Source organism: Haliaeetus leucocephalus, unplaced genomic scaffold (genome assembly GCF_000737465.1).
Source record: "Haliaeetus leucocephalus isolate CR32 unplaced genomic scaffold, Haliaeetus_leucocephalus-4.0 Scaffold752, whole genome shotgun sequence".
Taxonomy (NCBI): domain Eukaryota; kingdom Metazoa; phylum Chordata; class Aves; order Accipitriformes; family Accipitridae; genus Haliaeetus; species Haliaeetus leucocephalus.
The window spans coordinates 5959589-5986986 of NW_010973188.1; the positions used below are offsets into that span (position 1 = coordinate 5959589).

Here is a 27398-nt window from a genome sequence, read left to right on the forward strand (position 1 = left end):
TGCGGGAACGGGCGCAGCCGGGGCCGGCTGGGCGGTGGGGCTGGGGCAGGTCTTGCTCGCAGCATCGCTCCCTTCCGTCTCGGACGCGGTCCTTCTAATGACCGCCGGCGGGAGGGCGCGGGAGCGGCTGCTCCGCGGCCGCGGGCTTTGCTCGAAACGTGGGGGCCGGTCGGGTCGGCGTCTCCCCCCCGCCCCGTCCTGGCCGCCGGGGGAAGGGGCAGGTGGTACTCGAAGCAGGGGAGAGGGCGTATGCTTTGGATTTCTAGCTTAAAAAAAATTAAAAAAAATAGAACGAGGTTTCGCTAAGATGGAGCAAAGTTTTGGATGAAACTAATCCAAATATTGTGTAAAGGGACATGCGAAGCGCTTATTGCGGGCAGGAGAAGCGCAGCACTTGCAGCGCCGGGAGCAGCGCCGGCCGCCAAAGCAAGCCGTGGGAACACGCGTGAGGATGGCCCGAATGCAAAACCACTACAGCAGTGAGAGAGCAAGGACTGAACGAGCCGCACTGCTGTGCAGTTAGCACAGGAAAAAAACAAAGTCACTGCAGGCTTTCTGTACCACAATGCAAAAGTTCGTTCTTTACGCTCAATTCATCATTCCCACTTCACTAACAAAGTACCAGTTTATCCCTTCCCTCTTCTCTCATTTCTTTTTCTTTTTCTTTTTTTTTTTTTTAGAAACTTTGTCATATCAGATGTCAATGAACACTGTAACTCTAATTAATTTTGTATTTACTAATCAGGAGCTCAAAGAAAAAGTAGACTTTTGACCCACTGTTGGTGATACCTTTCAAGTGACATAGCTCTACAATTGTCCCCTGGTTCTGCAGTCAGTGGGACTTGCTTCTGGAGTATATCACCAGAATATACCTTCTGACATAGTCAGCTGAGTGTGTTTTATTTTCTGCTCCACTTCCATTTTCTATGGAGCTCTTTCATGAGGAATTTGCCTTTTGGTTCTCTGTTCATGGAAAAAACTGGCTTTTCACAAATGGCACGTGCATGGGACAATGTTATGCCATTACGTGGTAAAGAGCTATGTAGCTTCTGAGGCAAAACTTTTTCTGACTTGGTTTGACATTTTTTACCCCAATTCCTATTCCTGTTTTTTATTTTGCTTCCTAGAAATAGAAGACATTCATGTAATAATTGATCAGAAGTTATTATGTGCAACTCAACCAAAATCAATATGTTGAAAATCCAGCCCCAGTATCTCTACAGACAGTTTAGGGATAGAAACTCTAGGCTGTTGTAGATAAATTTAAAACGGAGAATGATTTAATGTGCTAAACCACTATGTTAGTGATATATTTGTTATATATATATATATATTTGGCTTCTTTTTCAACATTACTGCTAGACTTAGGTAGAAACACTGTGTTTTCATACATTTCCTTTCCCAAATAATTTGGGGGTCTTCTTATCTGTGGGTGGAGTATAGTTTTTTCCTTGTAAAAATAAAAGCCCTCATTTTAACCGAGTCTGTATAACGAACAATTTTGTTTCTAATACTGCATCTTGCTCCAGTATTATTCTTACAGTGTGCAGTCTCTTCTCATGCAAGCTATTCTGAGATTCTACTGAATCAATTAATATTTGAAATGTTTTGTATTAAATATTAGTGCTCTATTTTTATGTGAAAGAGCAACAAAAATAAAAAAATTAGGATTTTTTTGTGGTGTCACCTGAAGCTATTGGGACAGGCAGGTTCTTTGAGGTATCCTTGGTAGAGTGACCAATGGCCACAGGGTTATGGTTATAATCGGAGCTTTATTATTACATAAAAATTTTAACAATCAGCATAGCTTATTGTTATTTACAGTTCCTAGCAGTTAGCGTAGCTTATTGTTACGCAGAATTTTTAGCAATTAGCGTAGCTTACAGTTAAACAGAATTTCTAATAATTTGCATAGCTTTCTTATTATCTAGATTTTTTATTTACCTAGACTTTTTAGCTACCTAGACCTCTGCAGATCATGTCAAGTTCTTAATAATCAGTGCGTGATACAGTAATTGTAATCTGGACTCAGACTTTAGCTAGAAGAACATGAGTTACTCAGTCCTCAGAGGAAGAAGATGATGGTGATGGAGGTGCCCCTGACCACTGGGGCATCACGAGGTTTACTGTCCAGCAGCGGTTCCCATCTAAGCCCACTTGCAGCTGCTGGATTTTATAGGCAGTATCTCATGGGCTGTTACGCTTCCCTGCTCCATAACAGGTGCCACCACATCCTGGCGACAGTGCTGGTGGGCAAACTGTCTTATCTTATCGCAATGTTGAAAAAGGGGTAGAAAGAAGGGAGTGATATGTGATCAGCGTGCTTACGTATTATGGCTGTTTGCCTTATAAAATGGCATTGGTTATGCTAACCATATTACCAGGGGTTTGAAGCAGGGGGTACTGGTCACACTGGGTTAGGGCATTTCACTGGCATACAGTATTTGAAAAGAGGTTCAGTACTTTGCTATAACAGCCAAACTTTATCTTGATATTTTTTTCAATTTGTTATCTTTACTAGAAATAATCTAACAAGTTTTAAATACTTTCGTGATTAAACTTGACTGCAAGTATAATGTGTAAACCACACAATTGATCAATAATAAAATTACATTTACTTAATGGATGTAGCAGTTTTTCTGACTTTAAAATTTTTAATAAAGCTGTTCTACTTTTAATTAAAGATGTATTTTGTTAATCCACTCCTACTTGTACAACTGATCATCTGACACCTGTATTTAAGTGTTCCTTTATGTTTGTATGAAACAGAGAAAAGTTTCTTCATACATTGTTGCATAATTTAGTGACTTCTTTCTCTCCACAGGGCAGCTTTTTTCATTCCTAATTTTGTCTCATCTATTATACCAAACATGCATGCGGAAGGGAAGTTTTGGTTAGAGGTATGCTCAGAAGGACAATATAGTCCATAATGGAGAAACATAGATTTTTAAAGGACTGCTATGCTAGCTGTTCCGCCTTCCTATATGTTATGAGCAGCTGTGCTGCCCCAGTAGCTTGTGTTTGTCTGAAGCATGTATTTCAGAGTAACTTCAAGTCTTGATCTGAAGACCCCTGAAGATGAAGAATCCATCATTTTCTATGGAGAATCCACTGTTTTCTTTGGTAGTGTAGTATTCTGAACTCTTTTACTATCACTTTAACAATGTGTTTAAAATGTCTTGCTTGAATTTGACTAGCCTTGATTTTCTCCCAGTGGTGCTTGCTGTTTCTCACTCTGTCCTAATTTAAAGCCCTCCTTGGTATCCTTTAGTATTTTCTTACCATGATGTCACTTATACAGTAATCATATCAACTTTTGATTTGCTTGTTACAGAGCTGTCAGGTCCTCCATCTGCACTAGTGTGATCCAGAGAATATAGGAGCACATGATCATATTTCTGATGAATTAGCTACTGCACATGATATGGTGTTTATGCTGAATTTATGTTTTTATGGTGGATTTATGCCAGCTAGAGGGGAACAGACATTACCTGATGTGACATAGCATTAGAGTGGTGCAGACACATGATACTTCATGCAGCATGAAGTTGGTTAGGATAAAATTACCTTTTTATAAATTTAGGAACAGGTTTAAACCAGCAAAATTAATTTGTCCTGCTTTTGGACATGGTGTCAAGTAGCTGCAACATTTTTTATTTGATCTGAGGTATCCTAAACCAGATTTATAATGTCACTGAACCACAGCTGAAGGCCCTCAATGCAAGACACTTTTTTCCCTCAGTCCTCAGATAATTTCTGTGGCTTTTTTCCTCTCCTCTTTTCCTATATCCATTTTAAAAAGAAGACATGCGTGTTGGGTGTAGAATAAATACCAGAGTTGTAGCATATCTAGAGATAACATCACCTTCCTGTTGTCATATGCTAATTCCATGCTTACAGATTGGAAGAGTGCTTTTTGTTTTGGAGTCACACTAGGAAGCCCTGTGTTTCCAGGCTACTTTGAGCACCCTGGAGCTGGTGTAACCACAATTGTAACCAAGGTTACAATCTACCACTCCTTAGGAATGGTTTGTGTTTGTATGGCTATATTTGTTTGGTTTTAAAGTAACTTTTCTGCATGGGCTTAGTGCTCAGTAATGCTTCCTACCCACATTGATATTCACCAGTTGTGTAGAATTTGTGCCATATGCCAGCTTTATCAGTGGTAATTTTGTATTTATTGTCAGGTTGTTGAGGAATGTGCTGCAGTGTTGTAAGGACCACTCTAATCCTTTTCTAGAAACTCCCTGGGTTAATGCAGATGGCTCCTCATTGACAAGGACTTTGTAGAACCTCTCTGCTTGCCCAGTGGAGCCCCGTGAGCCAGGTCTGGCAGGTGGTGTGCTCCCATCCAGCCCGCTACTGAAAGAGAAAGGAGATGGTCATCTGCTGCTGGCCAAAGAGCCAACCCTCCCCTAGTGCAGGCCTATACAAGGATTTGCTGCCCGAGAGGATGCAAGAGGGAGGAGGATGGAGCCAGGAGCCCAGGAGCAGCAGTCCAGCAGCCTGTGGTGAACTGTGACAGCAGTATGCTCTCCATCTTTCTCTGCCACCACTAGGCAGCAGCCTCTCTCTTTGTGGCAGGCACAAGATGGTGCATTGCTTGAGGCTTTCATGAAGGGCTGAAGGCAGATTGCTGCTGCCGCTGCTGCTTCGGGGAGGAAAGGGAGGAATTCCCAATCCCACCCCCTGCCTCTTTGCTACCCTTAGTCAGCTCTTCATGTCTCAGTGTGCACTTTATTACTGGAGCATGGTGTGAATTTAATCAAATCCAAATGCTCTATGGTGCTAAGGCAAACATCCTATAAAAATATGAATTTGTCACATCTGGTTTACGTAAGCTCATAGCTTCTTCACTTTCATAAGGTAGGGCCTGTGATGGTAGGGCCTCCAACACTGATGGGGTGGGTAGACAGAGAAAAGGAGGAAGAAAGTGAGAAAACCACTGAATGCCAAGTCTGCCATCTGTATGTGCAATCTCTGTGAAAAGCTGGCCATGAGCTGAAAATGACAAGTGTCATGAGATGTATGTGCAGGAATACTTCTTGTGATAAATGACTTATGAAGTATTTTGCTTTGAAATGTAGTTTGTAATACAGCCTTTCCTGCTAGAGGGGCTGTGCCGGTTAAGGAATACAGTGAGAATGCCAGCTGAAGCCCTCAGGTGGCAGGGAGAAGCCTGTTTGCTGCATTTCCCTTTTGCAGTCCAGCTTCAAAAACCCAAGGTGGGAAACAAATATAAGGTGATGAGAGGAAGCCATTGCAATCAAATTCCATGTGAACCTTAATGCTGCATTTCTCTTAGAAGGGAGAAGGAGTGGCGAGGGAGCAGAGGAGATGCCACCATGCACAGTGGCAGGGGTTCCCCCTGTCTGAGGCTTTGTCTCACTGACCTACAAAGCTAATGCTGAAGATACTTGTGTAAAAGGCAGGATGCTGCATTTGCTCCCCGCTCTGCTGCCCATAATAGCTGAGGCACCAGCAATTTAAAGAGTCATTTCAGTTTCAAATACCACCTAGAATTACATTTAGTTACTTATTTTATTCTCTTGCAACTTTGTTTCCAATCAAAACCATGATCTTTTACTCTGTTAGTATATATGTAAAAAAAATAATTGCTGTTTTAGTTTCTGAAGTGCGCTCAGGTGAATCTGACAGACATTAAGTAGGCTGCTCTTTCAGACACAGCTGGATCCCCAAACCCCTTTGGTTGTAGGTGACTTTTGGTGTACCTGTACTTGGTTTTCTACGAATTGACATCTTTCTAAAAAGATCAGGGAAAGCAGGCTTTCATGGCAAAAGAATGGGAAACCAGGAGCATTTGAAAACAATATCCTTGCATAGTTTTTTACACTTCTTTTGTCCAGTTTCCCACTCTCCAAAATTAAGTTGCGGGGAGAAGGAAAAAGACTCCCTCTCCCCAGGCTCTGCAGAATGTAGTCCCTTTTTAAGTCTACCTGTACTGCCTGCTTGGTCAGGCAGGTGCAACATTTACCTGGATATGCTGGTCATTTTTTTATGTAGGTGTGCCTACTTGTGATCGGTAAGAAAAGCAGCTCAAGCCTCCAGAGTAATGCAAATGGGTGTGGGCCCCAGATGTGCGAGTCATTTATTTGTTCATAATTTTTAGAGGTGTTCTGTATTAGTTCATGAGGAGTTTTAGTTATGTTTTTCAAAACAAGAAGGGGATAAACAGAGAGATTAGATTAAGTTTGAAGTGTAGCTATGTATTTCTAAATGGTAGTCTCCTTGCTAGTAGTGAATATAATCAGACATTATAATCACCAGATTCAATCCAGAGATTATTTTTCTCCCCCATAGAAATAGTTATTTATCCTTTTGTCCTAGAGCGTTACCATCATTAAGTGTCAATAACTAAAGACAATTTTATACTGGCCTCGTGAAACCTCTATCATTAATCTCCCAATGCACAACATGCAGGTATTTGACAAGTAACAAATGCTATTCTCTGTTTTGCTTCACCTCAATGCTTTGCAATAGACCCTAACTAGATTCCTTTTGGCCTTCAGCAGCTACACAGTAATACATTTGTGTCCTCTCTCCTCCCTTTTGGACTTAGCAGTAACTCTAGGTCTGGTAGCGATATCCCCAACAGAGGCTGGCCGTTTGCTCTGCCTTTTTCGTGCATTCCTTGCTCCCCAGTCACTGAGTTTAACTTTTTGTGATTCATCCCAGTGCATTTCAGTAAATGCTAATATCTAATTTCTTCTCTTCACTGAAAATACTAGATTCATTGCTATTTTTACCCAGGTTCCTCAAATTAATGTATGAATAGTCAACAAAAATATCTCTTTGTATGCTTTGCCACAGAAGTGTAAAATGTTCATGTTCCCAGTGCTGGTAAGGAGTTTGCTTCTTTGTAGTCTCCTCTAGCATTATTAAATACCTTCCTAATTATGCTCTCAAAATATAATACTAGCTGATTGCCTTCCTAGCTATTAGCACTACATTCCTTTCCCATTGGAAAGTGGGCTGACATTACAGAAACCTATAGTTTTTGCCCAGCCCAAACTGTACCCACATAATTTTCCCTTTTATCTCTTGGATTGGAAGAATTTCTGCCAAGATAACTTAAGACTTTTATCTTTCTTCACTTCTTTTCAAGACAACATGCCTGTTAACAGTATATTTCTATCTGATGTCAATTAATTTGTGCTATTTTTTCATTACCAGGCACCTTTACAATCCTTTTTGGTTTTGTATTTATACTCCAGGTTTTCTTCCCAGATAAGCATTATTGTGTGCCATGCTCCTGCTCTGCATTCCCCATCATACTGACCGTTCCTACTGTGCCACCTAAGGCAATAATTCCCTACTCTGGTTGTTCAAGAAGGTTTTGTATGCTTGTGTGCTGCACAGTATTACAATTTATGATTCCAGATGACATTTGTTGTCTTGCAGTCAGTCCACTGGCCTGAGCTCCATACATGGAATGTCCGTTCTGTCCTCCAGAAGTAAAGTACACACTGCACAGTACACTCAGAGCATGTCACCGAAGTTTTTTCTCTTTGTTCCATCTCTGCTACCTGGAGCAGGGCCATAGGTAAAGGAGTATTCATGTTTGCTCCAAAACTTCTCTGTCACTTCTATTTGCCTGTCACTGATAAATACAGAAGGGCTTGGTGGGTGCGCAGTCCCAGCTGCTCTGCAGAGAGCTGTTCACATTGCAGTCCCTGGGCAGAGACCTGAAGTCCCAGCCAGGAGGCTGTCACCAAGGCACAAGTAGGCCCCTCTGACCTCACCTATGTGAGGTTTGGGCTCACTGAGGAAGTTACAACACTTGACATCCTGGGAGTTTAAAGCATTGTTGGACGATACATTCTGAGCACCTATCTCCACTGAGCTTTGGTAAGATTGATGAGGATGTAGAGACCTGGATTTGCATTACCAGATTCCTGCTGTTGATATTGGAAAAGCAGAGTTATAAAGGGCTATACTAAGACAGAGAGAAAAAAGATTAAATTATATACAGGAGCTTCAGTAAATGTTTTTACTTAAAAATAATAATGCTTTTACCAAACAAGGAAATCACTTGTTTTAATCATGGGATGTCTGTAGTATTCCCTTATTGGGGTTGCTCTTTTAAGTAGGATATAAAAAGCAGGGGGAAATTGTTAGGGTTCATTCCATATGCACAGTGGGAAATTTGTTATGGACCTTGTTCTTTCAAGGTCCACAAATCTATTTGTTTGACTTCCTATCATAAGAGAAGCAGCCATTGTGGGGGGAGGTAGCACTTTTTTACTAAGCCAATAAATATAGTTTGACAAATGGACAAATTTTCACAAGCCCCTCTGTGTACTCAAAAGCTTATACAATTAGGTAATTTCCCAGTTTTGGGGAGCTCAGTTAAGAATAAAAATTTATGAAATAACCTCCATCCCAGACACTGTACCTGTTCCCCTCGGTGTAAGTTATATTCTTGGTATGTTCTTCAAAATTAAAGTCATTTTGGTCAAGAAGAATTATGATAAATACTTTCAAACTATAAGTCAACAGACTATTCTTAAGCTACACACCTTGAAGTGTCCTTCTCTCCCTCTAGATGTTGTTTTAAATGTGGCAAGTGAATTGATCAGTAGGGTGATCCTTAGTGAGTTTGATCAAATAATTAAATTCATGTACATCTACACCATTTGAACAGAAGAGTTGTGTTAATCTTTGCTGACCACTCAGCTGACATTGTAATTATTTTTAGAACATCTTGTAGATACAACAATAGCAATTAAATAATTTCATTAAAAAATTTAATATTAAAACTGGATTAAAATATTCAGTGCAGGAAGATGGGAAAAGTCAACTGATAAGAAGAAAAATGTGCATATTTTTCTATAGACCCAAATTAATTTTAAGACCCAGCTAAATTCTATCTAGCCATGAACTTTTGAAACATCAATTGCTGCCATATTAATACCTAAGGATGGTCAGAAAGTTTCACCATTCCTAGAAAGGTGCATCAAAATGTGACCTGCAATAACAATGAAAAAAGGTCACGTTTGAAGGAAGTTGGTTTTGAGCTCCTCCTTCCTAATTACTCTTTATAAACACATAATAGAGTAGCAACACCCACGGTCAACTTTTGCCATATATAAGATACTGTTTTGCTTACAACTGTGCTAGAGTTAACCAACTTAATCCAACACTTCCCATGCTGGAAGGCTGCCTCACAGAAATGTCTTTGGAAAATGTCACTGTATCAAGGTTGTCTGCAAAGAGATGCGTTGTCTACTAGAGGAAGAGGGTTTGCCTATCAAAGATGTTAAGAAACAGTTCAGTTCCCAGGCAGGACTATGCTGGAGCAGATCCTGGGGCAGAGTGATGACCTGCAGCGCTTTGATGTACTGGTAAAGGTTGGCTGGGCGGCTTTCCTAGAAAGCCAAATCCCCTTGAGCTAGGCCTTCATGGCATCATTTGGCGTGGGGCAGGAAGTCTAAAGAGAGCTCTGAATAAGCTAGCTGGGCTACTCAAAGCAGTCTAGTCGCATTAGCATGGTCTCGTGCTAGAGATGCACATGAAAATACCTCTGGACAGCGTAGTCCTAAGTAAACCTTCCAGTGACTCCTGTCACACATCTGGGGCAGGACAATGCATGTGCATCTCTGAAACTTTTGCGGCTCCTGAGAACAATGAAGGAGAGGAAAAAATAGTTGTATTTACATTATGCTATTGAGTTCTTTGTGTTTTTTTGCTTCTCTTTAGAATCCTTTTTTAAAAAGGAATCATTAAAGTGTTCATGTTTTCAAACTTGGCCTGGGTTAAGGTTACTGAAGTGTAGAGATGTGTCTCTGGCTGTTCCCAGGAAAAGCAATTTAAATTTGGCAGAGTTTTTTCTGAGAAATGCATTTGTATCTGTTCAAACATAAAGTTTGTCAGCTAACATCTTTGGAGTCTGCTCATGCAGAGCAGTTCCTCTGGTTCATCTGAGGCTATAAGCAGGACCACAGTGTGTGAGTCTGCAATCCAGCCAAGTATTGTCGAGGCCAGCACTGTAGGGTCAGAGCAGAACTCTTCATGCATTTCTGGCTGGTAGGGTACTCAACAGGGAACAAGTGGCCTCCTAGCTGGAGTTCTGGCAGCATGGATTAGGAAAATACAAGTTGTCTTGAATGCAGGGAAGTAAAAAGCACTGTGAGGCTTACAGTCAGGGCTAGAAGGTGGGGAGAGATAAAAAGGTCAGGTGAAAGAGAGTAGCACAGGAAGGGACAAGTAGGAGAACTGTTAAAAACAGCTACAGCAGAAGGTGGGGCAAGAGTGAGAAAAATGAAAGGGAAAAGGAGATGATGTGAGAGGGCAGTATCCAGACATCAAGAGACACTTTAATAATGACACTTTCTAGGTGTTGAGTGTCTCACTTAGCAACTTTCAGTGCTAGGAAATCTTTTGACACATTTTGGGAGGGAGCAAAGATGACTGTGACTCAGAGTCAGCCAATGGTAGTAGTTTTCCTTAGAAAAAAAGAGGACATTTAGTCCTCTGATCATTTTAATGTGAGCACAAACTCAGGACCTGACCTGGCCAATTCAAATTTTGTTCCTCTCTGTGTCTATGTACTACCATGGATGCCATGAGTTCATACAGGTTCAGAAGAAATTTGGATTGCTACCTTTCCAAATGTAAGACATTTCAACCAATGTTCTTCGAAATGTGAGCCTAAGGATTTAGAAATTATAATTTTCAGCTTTAACATTTTTTACTGTTTTGGAAAAAAATGTATGCAGTGTTTCTGTCCATTTCAGTTGTGAAGAAGACTTTCCCAACACACAACAGGCCTAAACTGCTGCAGAGGTTTATTGCTCAATCTTTCAGTTTCTTAGAGCATTTCTTTGCACAGTAACAAATAAGGAAGAAGATGACCCAGTGATGCACTTCTGAACTCTGTGGACTGTGGTGAAATGGTCAAGAATCCTTCTACCATTACCTTGCTGCATGGTGAAAGAAGCACTCTCAGCAGAGGCAGGACTTAAGACTGTTTTTGACACAAGCATCTATAAAACAGCTAGAGAGAAACTGCTTTAGTTTACAACCTCAGTTTTCTCACAGTGGTTTTTTTTTTTTTTACAGCAACACATAGCTTACAATCTCAAACTACTTCACGTAGCAGAATAAACAACCCAGATGTGTCAAGTCTCCTGTGTTGAGGGTGAGACTTCTGTAGCTGGCTGTCACCTCATGCGCCCATGTCCTTAGGTGTGTATCTCAGTCTCCTGTAGCCCCAAATCATCGGTCCTGCTCTGTGACCCCCTCTGCCAGACACGGCTGCTTGGGCTGACCAGCAAAGAGGCTGGGAGCCTGCTCACTATGCGTGGGAGTAGTGAGCATGCTGCCTCTGATCCTGAACACGTGCTTACAGGTCCCCAAGGGTGGACATGCACCCCAGCTAGAGACTGGCACTGGAAACCCTCTACCACCAAGTACCTCGCCTGTTCCTGCCTCACACAAACCAATTGCATGGGCACTTGGGAGAGAGGAAACCCAGGAGGTCTGCACCTCCCCTGACGTCCACAAGTGCCCAACATTGCTCTGGAACAAAAAGCCAGCTTGTATTGCAGCAACTGTGTGGATCAATGCTGTTATATGTCCCAACTGTGCAAAGAGTTTGTAGTTTATTGAAACATGACACTATGGAGGCAGTGCAAAGCCAACAGAATGTGGAATTAAATAGTAGAGGAAGTGTGATGTATTTTCATGTACAGGTCAATATAAACCATACTAATCCTGTGTCCTTGCTGAGTCCTGTCCAGCTAGAGGATCCAGAAAAGCTGCTGCAGAGGGAACAAAGACCTGTTAGGAAGCCCAAGAGGAGCCCTGTTGCTAAAGATACATAGTCGTAACTGCAAAGGGAGAGGGACAAAGGTGAAAGAACTACAATGAAAGAGAGGCAGAGTGCAGTGGTAGGGCAGTGACAAGGACAACTCCTAATTGGAAAAAAAACACATAAAGAGCCATAAAGGATGTGAGAATCTGAAGAAGGAAAGACAAAGAAAGGACAAAGTCCGGAAGGGTGGAAGAGCAAAATAGAGACAGAGTAGGAGTTCAGGCATAAAAGAGGAAAAGAAGGAATTACTGGAGTAGAAAAAGCCAGTTAAGAGTATTTTAAAGACTATTAGCAATGGGTCTTGTAACTCTAGAGTCTAGTGTCTGTTGGTCTGACCAAGATTTAGCTTTGGAGAGGGAGAGCTTACCAAATGTCAGGCTTCCTTTGGTCATTTCTCAGCCCCACGTGGACCAGTTCTGGAAAATAATTACCCTTTCTCTGATAAGTGCAGCTGTAAGAGCACAGATTTGTGCATCCTTGGATTTTGTACCATTTTTCATGTAGGTGCGTCCTTTTGTTCTCCTCACACTCTCAGCCTCTGTGAACTCTTTGAACTCTCTGCTCCAGTGGAGCAGTGAGCTTTTTGAAGTGCATAGCGTAGTGTCTGGTTAAGTTACTCTGGCACACGTTTCATGCTTTTGGCAGACACCCACAGTTTAGCAATAGGAACAAAATGATCTGTCTTCATAAATATCAAGTGGTTATTTCTGGAGAAGAAAAGAGTGAGATACCTTGCTGAAAAATATGCTTTGGCTGGCTAAGCTTTTGACACACCATTGCTTAGATAAAACAACAAATATTCTCATAATCTTTAAGTACTGCTGCCCTTCAGGTACTATCAAGTAGTAGAGGTAATCATGAAGCACCGTGAGATCTGCACATTTGTCGTCACCACAATCCACCTAATCATGTTGACCCTTGTCCTGTCCTCTAATCCTCATACAAGTATAAATCTGGATCAAGTTTAGTTACGGTTTCAACTGAGATAGCTGGCCTGGCATTGAGTTCAGTCTGCAGCCTGAGCAAGAGGTTTTGCTCATGCTAGTTTTTTTTTTCAGCTAATTCCAGATCTTGTTCCTGTGCCCCGGCTTCTTGTCAGAGCCTCTCTCTCACCAAGATAGCTCCAAGTTCCCATTCCCAGCCAGTACCTGGCCACGTGTAGTCCTCAAATTTTCTTCTCATTCCTGATGGACATTTGTCTGGCCTGTCCTTAGCAATTGCCATTGATGGAGATTCCTCCAACCCTTCAGCTAGTATGTTCCAGTGCTTCTCTGTCCTTCCCTAATGTCTAAGCTGCATTTTCTATACAGCTGTTTAGGCCTGTTACTTCTTATTTTGTTCCCAGTAGACAAGGAGAATGTTCTACTCCTTTTTTCTTTGCAGCAACATTTTATACAGTTGTACATTGTTATAATGTCTTTCACTGGTTTTCACTTAGCTTAAACAACCCCGAGTCCTTCAGTCTTTTTACATGTCACATTTCCTAGACCACAGTTGTTTTTCTCTGGGCTGCTTCCACTTTGTCCTTGTCTTTGAAGTGCAGAGTTCAGCTGGACACAGTATCATTTAAGTTCCTATTAACACCATGCAAAGGGGAAAGATCACTTCTGGTGTCTCCAACAGTACTCCCATTCCCACATTACATTTTAACCTCTGCCTTTTTCACAACAGCCTGACGTCATTAGCTTATGCTCAGTTTGCTACCTACCAGCACTCCCTCTACTATCCAGCCTGTTCGCCAGCTTGTCTTTTACATTTGGTTAGTCTTACCCAAGTGTAGTATTATGCCATTGTCTTTACTGAATCAACTGTACTGTTTTAAAACTACAAAACCAATATTTCAAGATTATTGTAAACTCTAGCCCTCACTCTTGATGTGCTCAGCATCTCCCAGACTTGTGCCAGCCACAAACATTAGGAATATTATTTTTTTTCCCCAGAGGCATATCAGTCATGAAAAAAAAACCTGACTAGTATCAGAAAAGTCTTTTGCAGAACCTCTCTCAAAATATCCTTCTAGTTTGATAATGAACAATTGTTAATTATCCCTTGATATAATTTATCAATCACTTTTGCAGCCACTTAAAAGAACATCCTCTAAACCAGGAAACCTCAAGTTACTTATAAGATTAACAGGTGAGACAGTGTAAAAAATCTTACTAAGGTCAAGACAGGGGACACCTGCTGCTGCTACTGTCCCTATCCTATAATATATCCAATTTATGTTAATTCCTTCACACAACAAACCTATTTTAAGAAAATGGGATTACCTAAGTTAAATATAGAAATGAGTCCTGCCTCCTGCTGTTGCAGATATATAGCACTCCCAGTCAAGGAGGCTGTTACAAGTATTAGTATTTGGCTTTTTAGACAAAATGTCTATCATGCTGTACATCCTGGACTCCCATACTTGGCTGTGCAGTATCTGAGGACAAACTGTGGGTCTGTATGGGATGGTACTGATTTCAACAGGGATCTGTACAGAGGACATATCTCCTTTGCTCTATTAGCTTCACTTTACCTTCTTGGCTATAAAAGAGCAAAATATTTAAAAAACAAATCCCCATCTTTCCAATGGATTTGCCCAGTTTGGCAGGTGATGGCAAGAAAGACACTAACTGCTGGCTCTAGGCTCTTGCTTTAGTTGCCTTTGGTTATGGGCATTCAATCAATTTTTCCCAGTGTTTAGTTCAGCTCTCGTTCAGACCTCCTTTTCACATTACAAACAAAAAGGAAGAAATAAGTGGTTAGCTAACTGTAAATATAAATAAAATAATATTTTGTAATTAAGGGTGTTTAAAACCTATTTGGTGTTTGTCCACCAAAATTGAAACATTTGAGAAACATACCAATATAAATGCATATTGAGTGTAACTTGCTGAATGATTGTGACTTGCTGATGCAGCTTGTTAATGCACCAAACTCAACAATTTTGTTCTTGATTTCCCTTTAGAAAATGCATAATAATTGAAGTATAGGGTTTTGTTCCTATACCTGCTAAAGCCAGTAGAAAAGATCAAAGCTTTTCACAATCCAATGCCTTTTTTACTAGTGACAAGGAAGAATTCTCCTTTGTTGGCTCTAACTGGATGCTGGTAATCACTAGGAGATACCAGATTTTTCCAGTGACAGGTTCAGAAATAATGGAAGAAGAACAAGAGGAGTAAGGAAGTAATTTATAAACAAACTTGCAAAACACTTTTGAAACCTGCCTGCTGTTGTAGTGAATTTAGAAAAGCAAAAATTTTTGCCTTGCAGTCAAGCCTACACAGTTCTTTTTTACTAACTAAAACCAAATACCCATTCTTAGGTCCTGTCCCTTCCCTTTGCTTTCCTTTTTTCAACCACTTGTATTTTATTAAGTATAGCACATCTAGTAATTCCTCTATGCAATGTGAAGAGGACTCAGTTTCGTCCCTAAACTGTATTTGTCCTTCTTACTTTGCTAATTGTGTATCATGCCTAAAATTTGTAGCAATCAATGAGGCATTACTGCCTAGTACTAGATGATCAGAATGACTGACTTTAGGTGTTTATAGTGTTGGAACTGAGCGTTATGTAGCTCAGATTCCTTAAATTTATCCAAGGTCAAATGCACCATGGTTTTTTTTTTTCATCAATGATTGACAGTAATATAGAAGCAGCATTTTATTTCTAGCCATTCACATCAGATACACATGCTTTTGCAAGTATCTGTATATTTTTTCCTATAATCGCACTTTATTCAAATGCAGTTGTAAGCAACTGAGCTTTTCCGACCCGGCATCAAGGATTCAATCTGAAGCCTGTATTTAACTGTGTGGCCAGAAGTCAAGCACAGTTGCTGATTCCCTTTGACTGTCAGTCTTTGATGAAGTTGGCTTCTGCACGCAGCCTTCCTGGGATAGTGAGTATCACCCTGGAGCTTCGCTCCTAAATGCTGGTGTTAAGCTATTGCTTATCTGTTCTAGGGAGTTTATCATTTTTAACTCGTTCAGTCTGTGTGTAATGTTAGATGACTCGTGAGACATTATGAAACCCTGAAGTTATCATCCTGGATTAGAGCAGAGGTCCTTCACAGTCAGCATTCTGTTTTGGCAGCAGTTGATATCAGATCATTCAAAAGAAAGTGCAGTAAATGGTGGTCAGTTGCCAAGGGCAGCTGCTACCTTCTGCCTCTCTTAAATGGAATACAATTTATCCCCTGAAATGCGAAAATGAATACACATTCCAAACCTTTAGACTTTTTCTTCTCTTTATTAAAGGACCTGCCTGTGTCTGTAACCTGTGGTTATCCCCCTTCTTCTCCCAGTCCTACCAAGCTCTTTACTTCAATGTTGTTTCTGTATTACATTTAACAGAAATTTCTTTTCATAGCATTCAAACTTACTTCTGTTCAGTATCATGAAAACTCTTGGTCACAGCTATTCAGCTCTCCCAAATAAATTATTTTCTATTACTGTATGTTATTTTTTTATCTCTAATATGTCTGTTCTTATTAATCTCCAGTCCAAATTCAGCAGCCCCAATGGTTCAGTATGGCAGTCTCTTCCATTCCTCTTCTTATTTTGGCACTGAATGCTTCTGCATTTCTGCCATCTTTGCCTTAAATCAGTACTGCGCAGACTTTCTGCTCACCATTGCCCTTCTTCTCAAGAACTCCTCAAACCCAAGCATGGTGCCATCTGTCTCAGGGTTTCCTCAGTCCTTCTCCCATCTCTTGATCAGACGTGTGCCTGCATATTTTGCCCAGGAAAGACGAGTGTCTTCTCTTGCCAGAAGTCTTCATCCAAACCTGAACCTGCTCCTAAGAGACCACAAAGAAAGAGCGTCCCTACAAACAGGCTTCAGGTTGGATGAATTTCATAAGTGAGCCACAAACACCCCAAGGACTGTAGACTGAGCACATTTTTTTAGACAGAATACTTGGAAATGAACCTGACATGACAGGTTTACTATTGTTTTATACAGCTGAATTGTAAGCTTTTCAGTAATATGTATATCTTTCTTGTTCCTTAAATTATAGTCATCAGAAGTTTGTCCAAAGATCTTAGGAGGAACATGGAAGTAGGATGTTCTGCTTGTGGTTTGGAAAGTCATAGCTAGATCTGTAAATCTGTGTGATTAAAATAAAAAGGGAGTTCTCTTGCTCCCATCACAGTCACTAGACAATGATTTAAGATGAGTTTACAAACCGGGCCTTGGACTAGCAAGTGATTACAGTTATCTGATGGTTTCATACACCCCCAGCAATGCGGAAACCAGGCACAGAGCGGCCCCCAACCCAGCGAGGAAGATGTGCAGCTGGCAGTCCCCAAGGGGCACGCACAGCCAGTGCGAACCCTCTGCAGCTAGACATCAACTCCAGAAAGAAGCCCATCTCCTGAATTTACAGCCTTCCTTACATCAGGAGCTGAGATACAACTGCAATACTGCAGTCAAGAGATCTGTCATCTGTCCTGTACCTGCAATTGGTATTACCAGAGGCTTAACGGTCAGTCTGGCATTCCTGCCTGCCAGCATTGCTGGTGTGTGTGTGACCTGGGTTGTAGCTGAGATTTTGTTCCTGAGGCTGTGCCAGAGCATGTCTCACTGTGCACACCTTCTTAGCAAGAGGGACATGGTCTATCCTGCAGAGTGCAACTGGCTACTAATAACCTACTTGCTCTCCTTGTTTAAATACTCCTGGCTTCTTGACATTTTTGGGCTAGTGCAGAGTTCATAAGAATAAGTGGGGAAGGGCAAAGCATCGCAGGGTAAGATAGTTGAGGAGAGGAATATGAGGGGTGAGGAGGCTCTACCCCACTTTGTGACACTAGGTCATCTGTAGATGTCATGATGAGTGAGCGTTAAAATGCTTCATTTCACTTTTGAAAGTATATTGGGATATTTTGTTTTACTTTCCCTTTCAACTGATAGCAAGATGGCCTACTTCTTGGAACTGACATCTTAATTGTTACATTTGTTTAAACCCAATCTGGGATAATAGAAAAATTTTGAATTAGGCACAGGAAAATTAGGTGCCGGATTGTGCCCTGGTGTTGACTATACATGGAGAACAGACTTGACAATCGTCTTCTATAAGTATTCAATGGGAGTCAGTGTAACACAACTCAAAAATAGTAAAAGTTAAAAATTACCTCAGACTGCAGTCCACAAATAGCCTACAGGATTGGGTTTGAAAAGAGAAAGTTTGTGCAGATTTTAGCACAGACTCTTCAGCAGCAGGTGTCTTTGGGATATGTCATATGACATCCATAATTCTTCAGAATAATTAGCGGCTTTGTGCAGGACATCACAGATATCCCAGTGTCGTGGTTTAACCCCAGTCAGCAACTAAGCACCACACAGCTGCTCACTCATTTCTCCCCATACCCAGTGGGATGGGGGAGAAAATTGGGAAAAGAAGTAAAACTTGTGGGTTGAGATAAGAACGGTTTAATAGAACAGAAAAGAAGAAACTAATAATGATAATGATAAGACTTATAATAAATAATATATATTATATATAAATATATAATAATATAAATAATAACACTTATTTATAAATAATAAATGATAAAATGAACAACAGTAATAATAAAAGGATTAGAATATACAAGTGATGCACAATGCAATTACTCACCACCCGCCGATCGATGCCCAGTTAGTCCCTGAGCGGCAATCCCCTCGCCCCCACACCCCCCAGTTCCTATACTAGACGTGACGTCCCATGGTATGGAATACCCTGTTGGCCAGTTTGGGTCAGGTGCCCTGGCTGTATCCTGTGCCAACTTCTTGTGCTCCTCCAGCTTTCTCGCTGGCTGGGCATGAGAAGCTGAAAAATCCTTGACTTTAGTCTAAACACTACTTAGCAACAACTGAAAACATCAGTGTTATCAACATTCTTCTCATACCTAACTCAAAAACATAGCACTGTACCAGCTACTAGGAAGACAATTAACTCTATCCCAGCTGAAACCAGGACACCCAGGCAGAAGTCCATCATGTCTGTGAACATCTTGAGCCTTCATCCGAGTGGTCAGGTATGCCAAGGGTGCCAGCAGCTCCCCAGCAATGTGATTCCTGTGATGACCTATGGCAAAGACTCCTATGCTGTTAATTGTCGGTGCAAATAAAACTGTTTTGAGGTTGGTATAATCTCCCCAGGTTTGGACAGCAATCTTTCCAACCTGTTCACAAGACAGATCAAAGAGAACTCCACTGTTTCATACCAGGGAAGTCCTTTCAGGTCTGACTGGTCTGTAGTTAGTGTAACACAAATCACATATAGTTTTGCTTATCTATCTCCTGTGGTACAGATATTTGAACAAAGAAAAGCAAAAGCATCTCCCTAAGAAGGGAGCTGCAGCAAAGAGTCTAGAGAGGGGCCAAATAATGATGGAGGAAATAATAATAGTCCCAAACAGTGACAACAAAAAGGACTGGGTGAGTCAAAGGGTCAAAACTAAAAACAGAGCACCAAAGGTGAAATCAGAGCTGAGTGCCCACCACAGTACCCATCCCTTCCTGAAAGCAACCAAGGAGCAACCAGACAGAGGCAGGACAGGGAGAGGAAACCAGGCCTGTGCCCACCAGGATGGCTCCCATCAGCCTTCCCTCTCCAGGAGCCCTGGACAGCTGGCAAGGCCAGGGACAGAGGGGGAAGGAGCTGGGGAGGGTGCCCTCTGACTTAGAGAGGCCTTTGGTTGAGAAGGAACCAATAAAGTGGTGAGAAGTGCAGATGGCACCTCAGCAAGGGGGTTTCGGGGAGCAAGAGAAGGGGCTGTGACATGTGCTCTCGATGTCTTTCCCCCGCAGGAGGGGCACGGCTCACCCCCCTGCAGGACCCCTGGGATGATTGCGGCCGTACCCACCGCTCAGTGGAGCGTTTTCCAATGCACATCCCCAGCTGGCCGGGGAGTCAGCTCAGCGTACACGTGAGCTGTGAGGGCCCTGAAGGCATCACCCTCACGGGGGCCTGGCTGCCTGGTCCCCCTTGGACCACCAGCCCTCCTCACCTTCTGTGCATCTGGGTGGGACAAGTGAGGAACTGGAGCGTGTGGAGTCCAGACCCTGTGGAAACGGTTCTCAGGCACCATTCAGCACATTGGTTCATCCTCACCAGGGGATCGTCCTCCAAGGGGAGCTGAAAAAATCCCAGCAGGGACTCAGAGCAGCTCTGGTCAGAAGTCCATAACTCTCTTCTGGAGGCTGGCCAGCGTCACAGGGGATGGGCCAGGGCATTCAGACAGTGCCCCGGCATGGGTAGGACAAGCTGGGTTATGGGCAGCACCTCCTTCAAAGGGAAAGACACCTCATCAGCCCTGCCTGCTATTGCAGTATCTCTGACTCCTGGCCTCTAGTTCATCCCAGTTAGGCCCGGGAGAGGGCCTGGTGGCAGAGGGCTAGATGGGCAGATACAGCAGTAGGCTGGTGTCCCACAGGGTGATGTAGTGCATGGGTGGGAGGGAGCCAGGCGCCCCCATCCCCAGCTGCCAGCCCTGAGCTCTTGACCCAGTTGCTCCAGGTGTAAAACACCTCATGAGCACTGGAAACACCTCGAGTTTCCAGACTGGAAAACATGAGCTGCTACTATCTGAACTACTGCATCTGGCACCTGGAGAGGAGAAGACACAGCAGCAGCATAAACATCTTCAATCAACAAGCTGTTGGAGGAGAACTGAGAGCCCACCCTTAGTGGATTACGGTAACTTTTGTGAAAAGTTTTCCACCTTCTGTGGCAAGAAGAGCAAACCTATAGTTTCCCCAGTTTGGGTGAGGGTCTCTGGAGTTTTCAAGGAACTGGACTAATACCTTTAAGATGAAATTTGATGCAACGTCAAATGATTTTCTCTTCAAAACCTGGTCTTCTGGAAAATAAATGATGGAAAAGAAGATGAATAATTTATTATTCACTCATTTAAAAGAAGCTGTTGGCAATGGTTTAGTCAGATGCAGTGCCTTTGGCCAGCAAAACCAATAAAGGAATAAAGGATTAGTCATCAATACTGCACTGAAAGAAAAAGGTCAAATTTATCATTGGTCTAAATCCAAAAGGCCAGTTTTTGTTCTGTTATTCTAAAACGGTGGCCTTCAGTCCCCCTTTGATTTTCACACTGCAAAATAATTCTAGCAGAGATGCAGACTCCTCCATGGAATATTTAAACCTCTTAAATGTCCCTGTTTTATCTCAGTTGCTTTTTCAAAACCCATCAGGAATAGTTTGTGTACCCTCAAGTAGCTATGTAGTACAAGCTGACAAGCACTGTATTAAAACAAAGACTTAGGGCATTGTTTGGATACAGAGAAACAAATCCAGCCTCTGGATTTACAGACCCAAGCAGATTTCCTTGGAGAAGTTGTTCCACAACAAAGATTCTTGGATGAATTCCTGACTTGGATTTTCAAACTGCTATGAGGCGGGATTTCAGCAATGCCAGGATTTCATTCCCTCAACATCCCCCCCCCCCAATGCCTCCTGGCTCCCCTGCGATTGTACTTATAATTTGCATGCTGGTTCTTTCTGTCCTGCATCCACTGCATCCATGGTAGATAGGTCTACAGCTGATTTTTGCCCTCCTGTTACTGCAGGACAAGTCACCTTTCAAGGGCCTATAACATTTATCCTGCAACAGCAGCACTGGGAAGCACCACAGCAATAATCAACTTTGCTGGGAGCTGAGAAATGCCAGCTCATGCTAGAAACTTCGGTTTGCATCAACTGTAAAAATGAAGAGACTCTCAAACATAACTGGTTTTGACAAAGGATAAAGCAGGGCGAGTCCCACTCCAATCTGCTGTATAAATTTTCCTCCTAAATTAACCTTGTGCGGTTTGATATTATTCTCTCTTCTATACAATTTGCTTTTTCCAAGCTTCCATAAGCAAGTTTCCCACTTTTTCTCATGGCTGTTCAGGTCCAATTTGTCAATATTACTTCAACAGGCAGGTTGGACTCCTAAAGCTGGCCTCGCCTACTTGTAACTCCAGCATCCCATTCCCGAAGGGCAAAACTGATAATTGTTGGTGACATTACTCCAAAGAGCATTCCTTTCTATACTGTAATAAAAATGACAAATGTGATACCACTGTCTAAAAAATATTTTTGCATACCTCTTAGATTTCACTATATTTAGAAATATTTAGAACTTCTGCATCACAACTGCCTTAATTGCTGGAAATCTGGCTTACCTTGCTTTGGAAAGCAGTGAATACATTAACATGTTGTTGCTTGTACTCTGCTTACTCACTTTCAGACACACTCAGTAAGATTTAATCTAGATTTATAATGTGATGAAATTTTATGCCTCAGCTTGCTTAAGTTGATATTGGCAACCTGGAATGTGGATTACTTATCAACAGTGCTTACATACTGATATGATGAGCACCATCCAAAGCCCAACAGGGCAAAAGAAAGAAATTAAGAGTGTAGATTTTATAACATGCAGAACTTAATTGGCCAGATAAGAAAACACCTAACAAATATAAATATAACTTTTCCATTTCACTCTCCCAGGGATGATACGGATTGTCCAATGTGTCAAGAGGGATACACCCACCTGAAGCAAAGATATGTGAAAATTAAAACTATACAAGCACAAACTATTTGCTCCTACATATGTTAATGCTAGTGTTAGCACAGCTTTTGTCTAAGGAAGCCCTAGGTGCTGGAACGGCATGGAAATCTTGGTGTTTACCATATTAAACTTAGGTTTTTAGCTGTTCTTATTTTAAAGAAAAGTTTGAAAGCATGGAGGAGAGGCAGGGAGTGGAGGCAAAGCAGCTCCTCCAAGCAGCCAACAACATTGCTCTGCCTCTGCATTGAAGTGCCCAAGCGGAGCAGGACATAGCAGCTGTGTGTTGGGGATGAGCAGAGGTCTCTGAGTGGAGCAGGAGAGTCTGGGAAAGGGGATTACACCTCAGGCTATACACTGCAGGGGATGAGAGAGCCAGAGGGCTCTCAACACTGCCTTCAACTCCATCTGGCACCGTGGGCTAAAGCCCTCAGGGATTGGTCCTCGTAGTGGGAGCAGAAACGTCTTCTCCATAACAAAACTCCTCCACAGTGCTTGTGGCATAGCAGTGCTCATCTGGGGAATCAATATTGCAATTAGTACTGCCCTGAAATACTTTGGTTTGAACATCAGCATGCACATGTGCCTCCACAGCATCCTTTGCTCTGCCCTCTGCAGCATTACAGCAAAAGGCAGCCAAGGTCTTAAAACAAAAATGCTGTTTGTGGGCAGAAGTTCCTCATTTTGCCAACAAGGGAGAAGGAAGGCAGAGAGACATTTCCAAGGCAGCAGTGACTCTGGATGAGATTTCTAGCTTCCCCCCTTGTGTTCAGTCCTGAAGGACCAGAAGAATGTGGGTATCTGCAGTATTATTTGTTCCCATTAGTTGCTGATCTTACTTTGTTACAGTTGTTTTCTTTTTTTTTTTATCTTTATTGACCTTTTTTATATTTTGTGTTTTGTTAAAGTTTTTTTCCTACAGCAGAGAAATTGCAAATACAATGTTATCATGAGTAATGTGCTGACTTTGTTTTCTTATTTACCTTAGGACATTTATTTACCCCTTCTTCACTAGAGGCAGACCTTTCCCACTGCAATTGCTTTTCTTTGGCATGTTATTCTGTATCTATAATGGCTTCCTCCAGGGGTACTACCTGATTTACTGCGCTGAATATCCAAACGATTGGTGCACCGACATCAGATTTACATCAGGTAATTACAGCTGCAGGATTCCCAAGATCTAATCTCCAAGCAATTTGTAAGCATTTTGAACTATGTCCTAATCTTTACTGAACATGTGAGTCAAATCAATTGTGATGGAAATCAGCATAAAACCTGCCTGCTGGCCCAGATAAAACAAATAAATGTGCAGTGACTTTTTTTTTTTTTGCTAGGCAGCCACCGTTGAAGGCTTATAATGTTATGTGTTAGTCTCAAATCACCAGCCTTGTTTTACTCACACCGCTCCAGAGTCTCCTGCTGCTACAGGCTGCAGAGATGCGATCTCAGGCCTCAGCTGAATGGGGATGTGCCCTTGCTCAGCCAGAAGTGTCCACCCAGCAGTGGCCGTGTGCAAGGGCAAACTGTGGCTTTCTTTTCCCTGCCAGGGAGCTTTGCACTTGATGCAGCTATTTCGACTGAGAGTGAAAAGAAGGGCAAAACCCCAGCATAAATGAGGCTTTAGAGACAAAGGGCTCTTTTTTCTCATGTGAGGCACATGGGAAGATTAGAGATCACGCACAGCCTCGTTGTATGCTAATATGGTTCCTTTATATTCCTTAATAGCCTAGCTGAATTTCACCCTGTAAAATCCCTGAGAGAATAACTGAGCAAGAGCAGCTAGGTGGCATTACACATTTGGTGCAGCACAGAGAATGTTTTTTAAATGCACATATAGAAATTAAGATTAACATGGAGGTCTGAGGAAATGTTTTGGATATGACAAGTACAAAATAACCAAGGTACTTTCTGTACCCTGTTTCAGGCTGTGGATGCAAGTTCAGTCTTTTCAGACAGCATCACATATTAAAAATCCTGGACATTGTTTAGGAAGAGCTCCCATACCCAACAAAGAAAACACCACATCACATAATTTTCATGATAAATAGAATATGTATTTAATGAAAAAAAAAGGAAATCAGCATTAGCAGTACTTGAAATATTAAAGAAAAAGCAAACAGTATATTCTTGCTCTACACTCTTACCAACTTTCTGTTGCTACTGGAATTGTTGAGGTTTTATGAGCACTTAATCTTTTTTCTATACTTCATAGCACATACCAGCTCTATTTCTTTCCGTGCTTCCCAGTCATTATCAGAGGTGGTTTTCTCAGAGCCTAATGTGGCGTTAAATGTAGGGCATGTCACCTGCAGAGTTTCTCAATCAAATGCCTCTCGTTTTTCAGCTAAATGGAGTATGGTCAATTAATTATTCTGGCCAGAAGCTGTCAGCATCCTTCAGCGAGTAACTGCTCCATGTGCATGCCCACAGCTCTGTCCAAGCAGCCTTGCTGGCAGTGGACTGAGCTGCGCTGAGATGTAGGTTCCCTTCCTGGCTCCGGTGATGTGCTGGATAAGTTTGTGTTCCCTGTGCTCCTCTTTGCCCAGCTGTAAAATGGGAGTAATGGTACTTGCCTACAGCTCAGTGGTTACTCTGCAGTAACGTCCACAACTGTGGCAGGCTGGCCTCAGCCAGCAGAGTCAGTTGGGTACCTTGTCCCCTCCATTGATGTTCAATAAATGGTGACTATGGCCAGCTGGGAAGTTCAGCTTTTTCTCACACCAGCTGAAAGTGCTCTGAAAGTGCTCTGATCTCACCAGCAAAACAGTGTGCTCAGGATGGTCATCATTTTGTCCAGAGTTGCTCCCCACACTGAAGCTATCCAATGCAGGTGCTCCCAGAGGACAGGACTGTGATCCCCAAACTGACACAGAGATACAGGGTAATTTGTCACCAGTCGCATATGCTTCTCCTGTTCAGTAGCCTTCTCAGTAGCAGCGCATCTTTTGACTTGAAAAAGAATCCACCCACTTCACATTAGGTCTCCTATCTGCCTGCTCCAAAGATAAACCTCACATATGTGCTTGAGTAGGGATAACTAGGCAGAGCTGTCTTTCTAATCCATTTCTTGTTTGTTTCTTAGGCCTCCTCTTATTTCTGCTGGGAATGGGGATCAACATTCACAGCGATCTCCTGCTGCGCCAGCTGAGGAAACCTGGGGAAGTCACTTACAAGATTCCTCAAGGTATATTCTTCTTATCCCCCACCTCCTTGGAGAAAGTAGGGCAGCAGGATAGATAATGTTTTCTGACTGAATTCACAGCAAAACAACAACAATAGCAGAGATGCCAGTATCGCACAGGTACTCAGTTCAGGTGCCCCTCTGAGCTGCGAGGACTAGTGTGAGCTGGCTGCAGACAGTCCATGAGAAGCAACAAGAGTATCTGGAAAACACGAGCTGTGAGGAGAGGTTTTAGGAAATGGGCTGGGTAATTTAGAGAAGATTGAAGTGGGACATAGGAAGAGGATTTTAGCCTTGTAAATGGCAACTGCAAAGAAGGAAATATTCTTCTCCATGCCCAGGAAGAAGTAGTGGACTTCTTACACTGCAAAAGGGAGATTCAAATTGTAAAAATTGGGGAAAAAATAACACTAAGGATGCAAGGTGCAGAATTTCCTTTCCGTCTCCTTCAAGGTGGGGCTTGGTGAGGAAGAGTAGCTGTGGGCCAGAGCCGTAAACCAGGAAATGTCTAGCTCTGTAGAGCAATATGGACGGGGATCCAGGAGTTTCCTGGTTTTGGTGTTGACTCCTTCTGCTGGCTTGTTACAGATGGTAATATCTCTCCCCCAGAGTTTCTCACTTCCGATCGTTACCTGCCTGTTGTAGATGTGATTTGCAAGCTAAGCTGCAAAACTGAGATCCAGATTTTGCATTCCGCAAAGGTAGTGGAGTTGCAAAATATTTTGGGGGCCTGAAGAGAACTGACTAATGTTAATAATTTTAATTTAAATCTAATAATGGGATTTCTTAAGTCCTTTTTCAAATAAAAATAAATGATTGTGAAAGTGCTGAAAGCCTCTGGGTTAGAGTCACCTTTGATTCTTGTACTTGTACACGAACCTTGTACAAGATCCTCCTTTGGCATGGCCCCACTGGCTTCAGGGCAGTGGGTTTAGGTTGCTGTTATGGGCTATGAATAAGAAAGGTAGCATATTCTGCTGCTGACTTTATGGGAAAGAACTTTCCGTGTGCATGAGATGACTGTAAAAATTACATATTTTGTCTGTTGATGCAGGGGGACTATTCACCTACATTTCTGGAGCCAACTACTTTGGAGAAATTGTAGAATGGTTTGGTTTTGCCATAGCAACCTGGTCCCTACCAGCCTTCGCCTTTGCCTTTTTTACTCTTTGCTGCATTGGGCCACGTGCTTATCACCACCACAGGTATCAAACTGTTTCTTGCCATATGCTGCTGCTTGCTCTTGGAGTGCTGTTTGCAAAATACCAGGGAGGGACAGAGGAACAGAGCCAGGACTCAAGATAAAATTGAAATTTAATATGATGTACATGAAGTGTATCTATTTGTGACTGGGTGAAAGTAAGGCAGTTGGCTGGAGCCCATGTTGAGTTAAGTGGGCCTGACAGTCATTTAATCTGACATGAGTTACATCACTGCTTCCGCTGTGTTAAAGCCTCTTTTTATTGAGCCTTGTAAATGTGAACCTTTCCTAAGGGTTCCTTTGCAACCTCTGCAGTCCTTTGGAGTAGGTATGGTCCTCTGCTCTGAATTCCTCAAATTTCTACTTTAGGTCTGTTAGAACCTTAACAGTATTATCAGCTTTCACTTAATTAAATAACCTGGTGTAAATAGTTTCAGAACGCTCTTTTGCAGAGTAACACACAGAGGTTACAAAGCAAGGAAGTTTGGAGGAGTTTTAAGGTTCCTCAGCTGAGCTGTATTGAAACTGTGCAGTTTCCTTGTACGTGCAGGTTCACTCTCTTACTTATTTTCTTTCAGGTACTATCTCAAGACATTTACGGACTATCCAAAATCAAGGAAAGCCTTGATTCCTTTTGTTTTTTAA

At 42.1% G+C, this 27398-nt stretch overlaps 1 protein-coding gene across 1 annotated transcript in view; it reads left to right on the plus strand.

The window, feature by feature from the left end:
- The window catches only part of SRD5A2 (steroid-5-alpha-reductase, alpha polypeptide 2 (3-oxo-5 alpha-steroid delta 4-dehydrogenase alpha 2)), a 27805-nt gene extending 407 nt beyond the window's left edge, over positions 1–27398 (plus strand). Inside the window, exons 2-5 of the mRNA XM_010581254.1 lie at positions 23360–23523; positions 25454–25555; positions 26607–26757; positions 27332–27398. Of these exons, the coding sequence (XP_010579556.1) occupies positions 23360–23523; positions 25454–25555; positions 26607–26757; positions 27332–27398 (484 nt within the window). The remainder of the gene's footprint in view (positions 1–23359; positions 23524–25453; positions 25556–26606; positions 26758–27331) is intronic.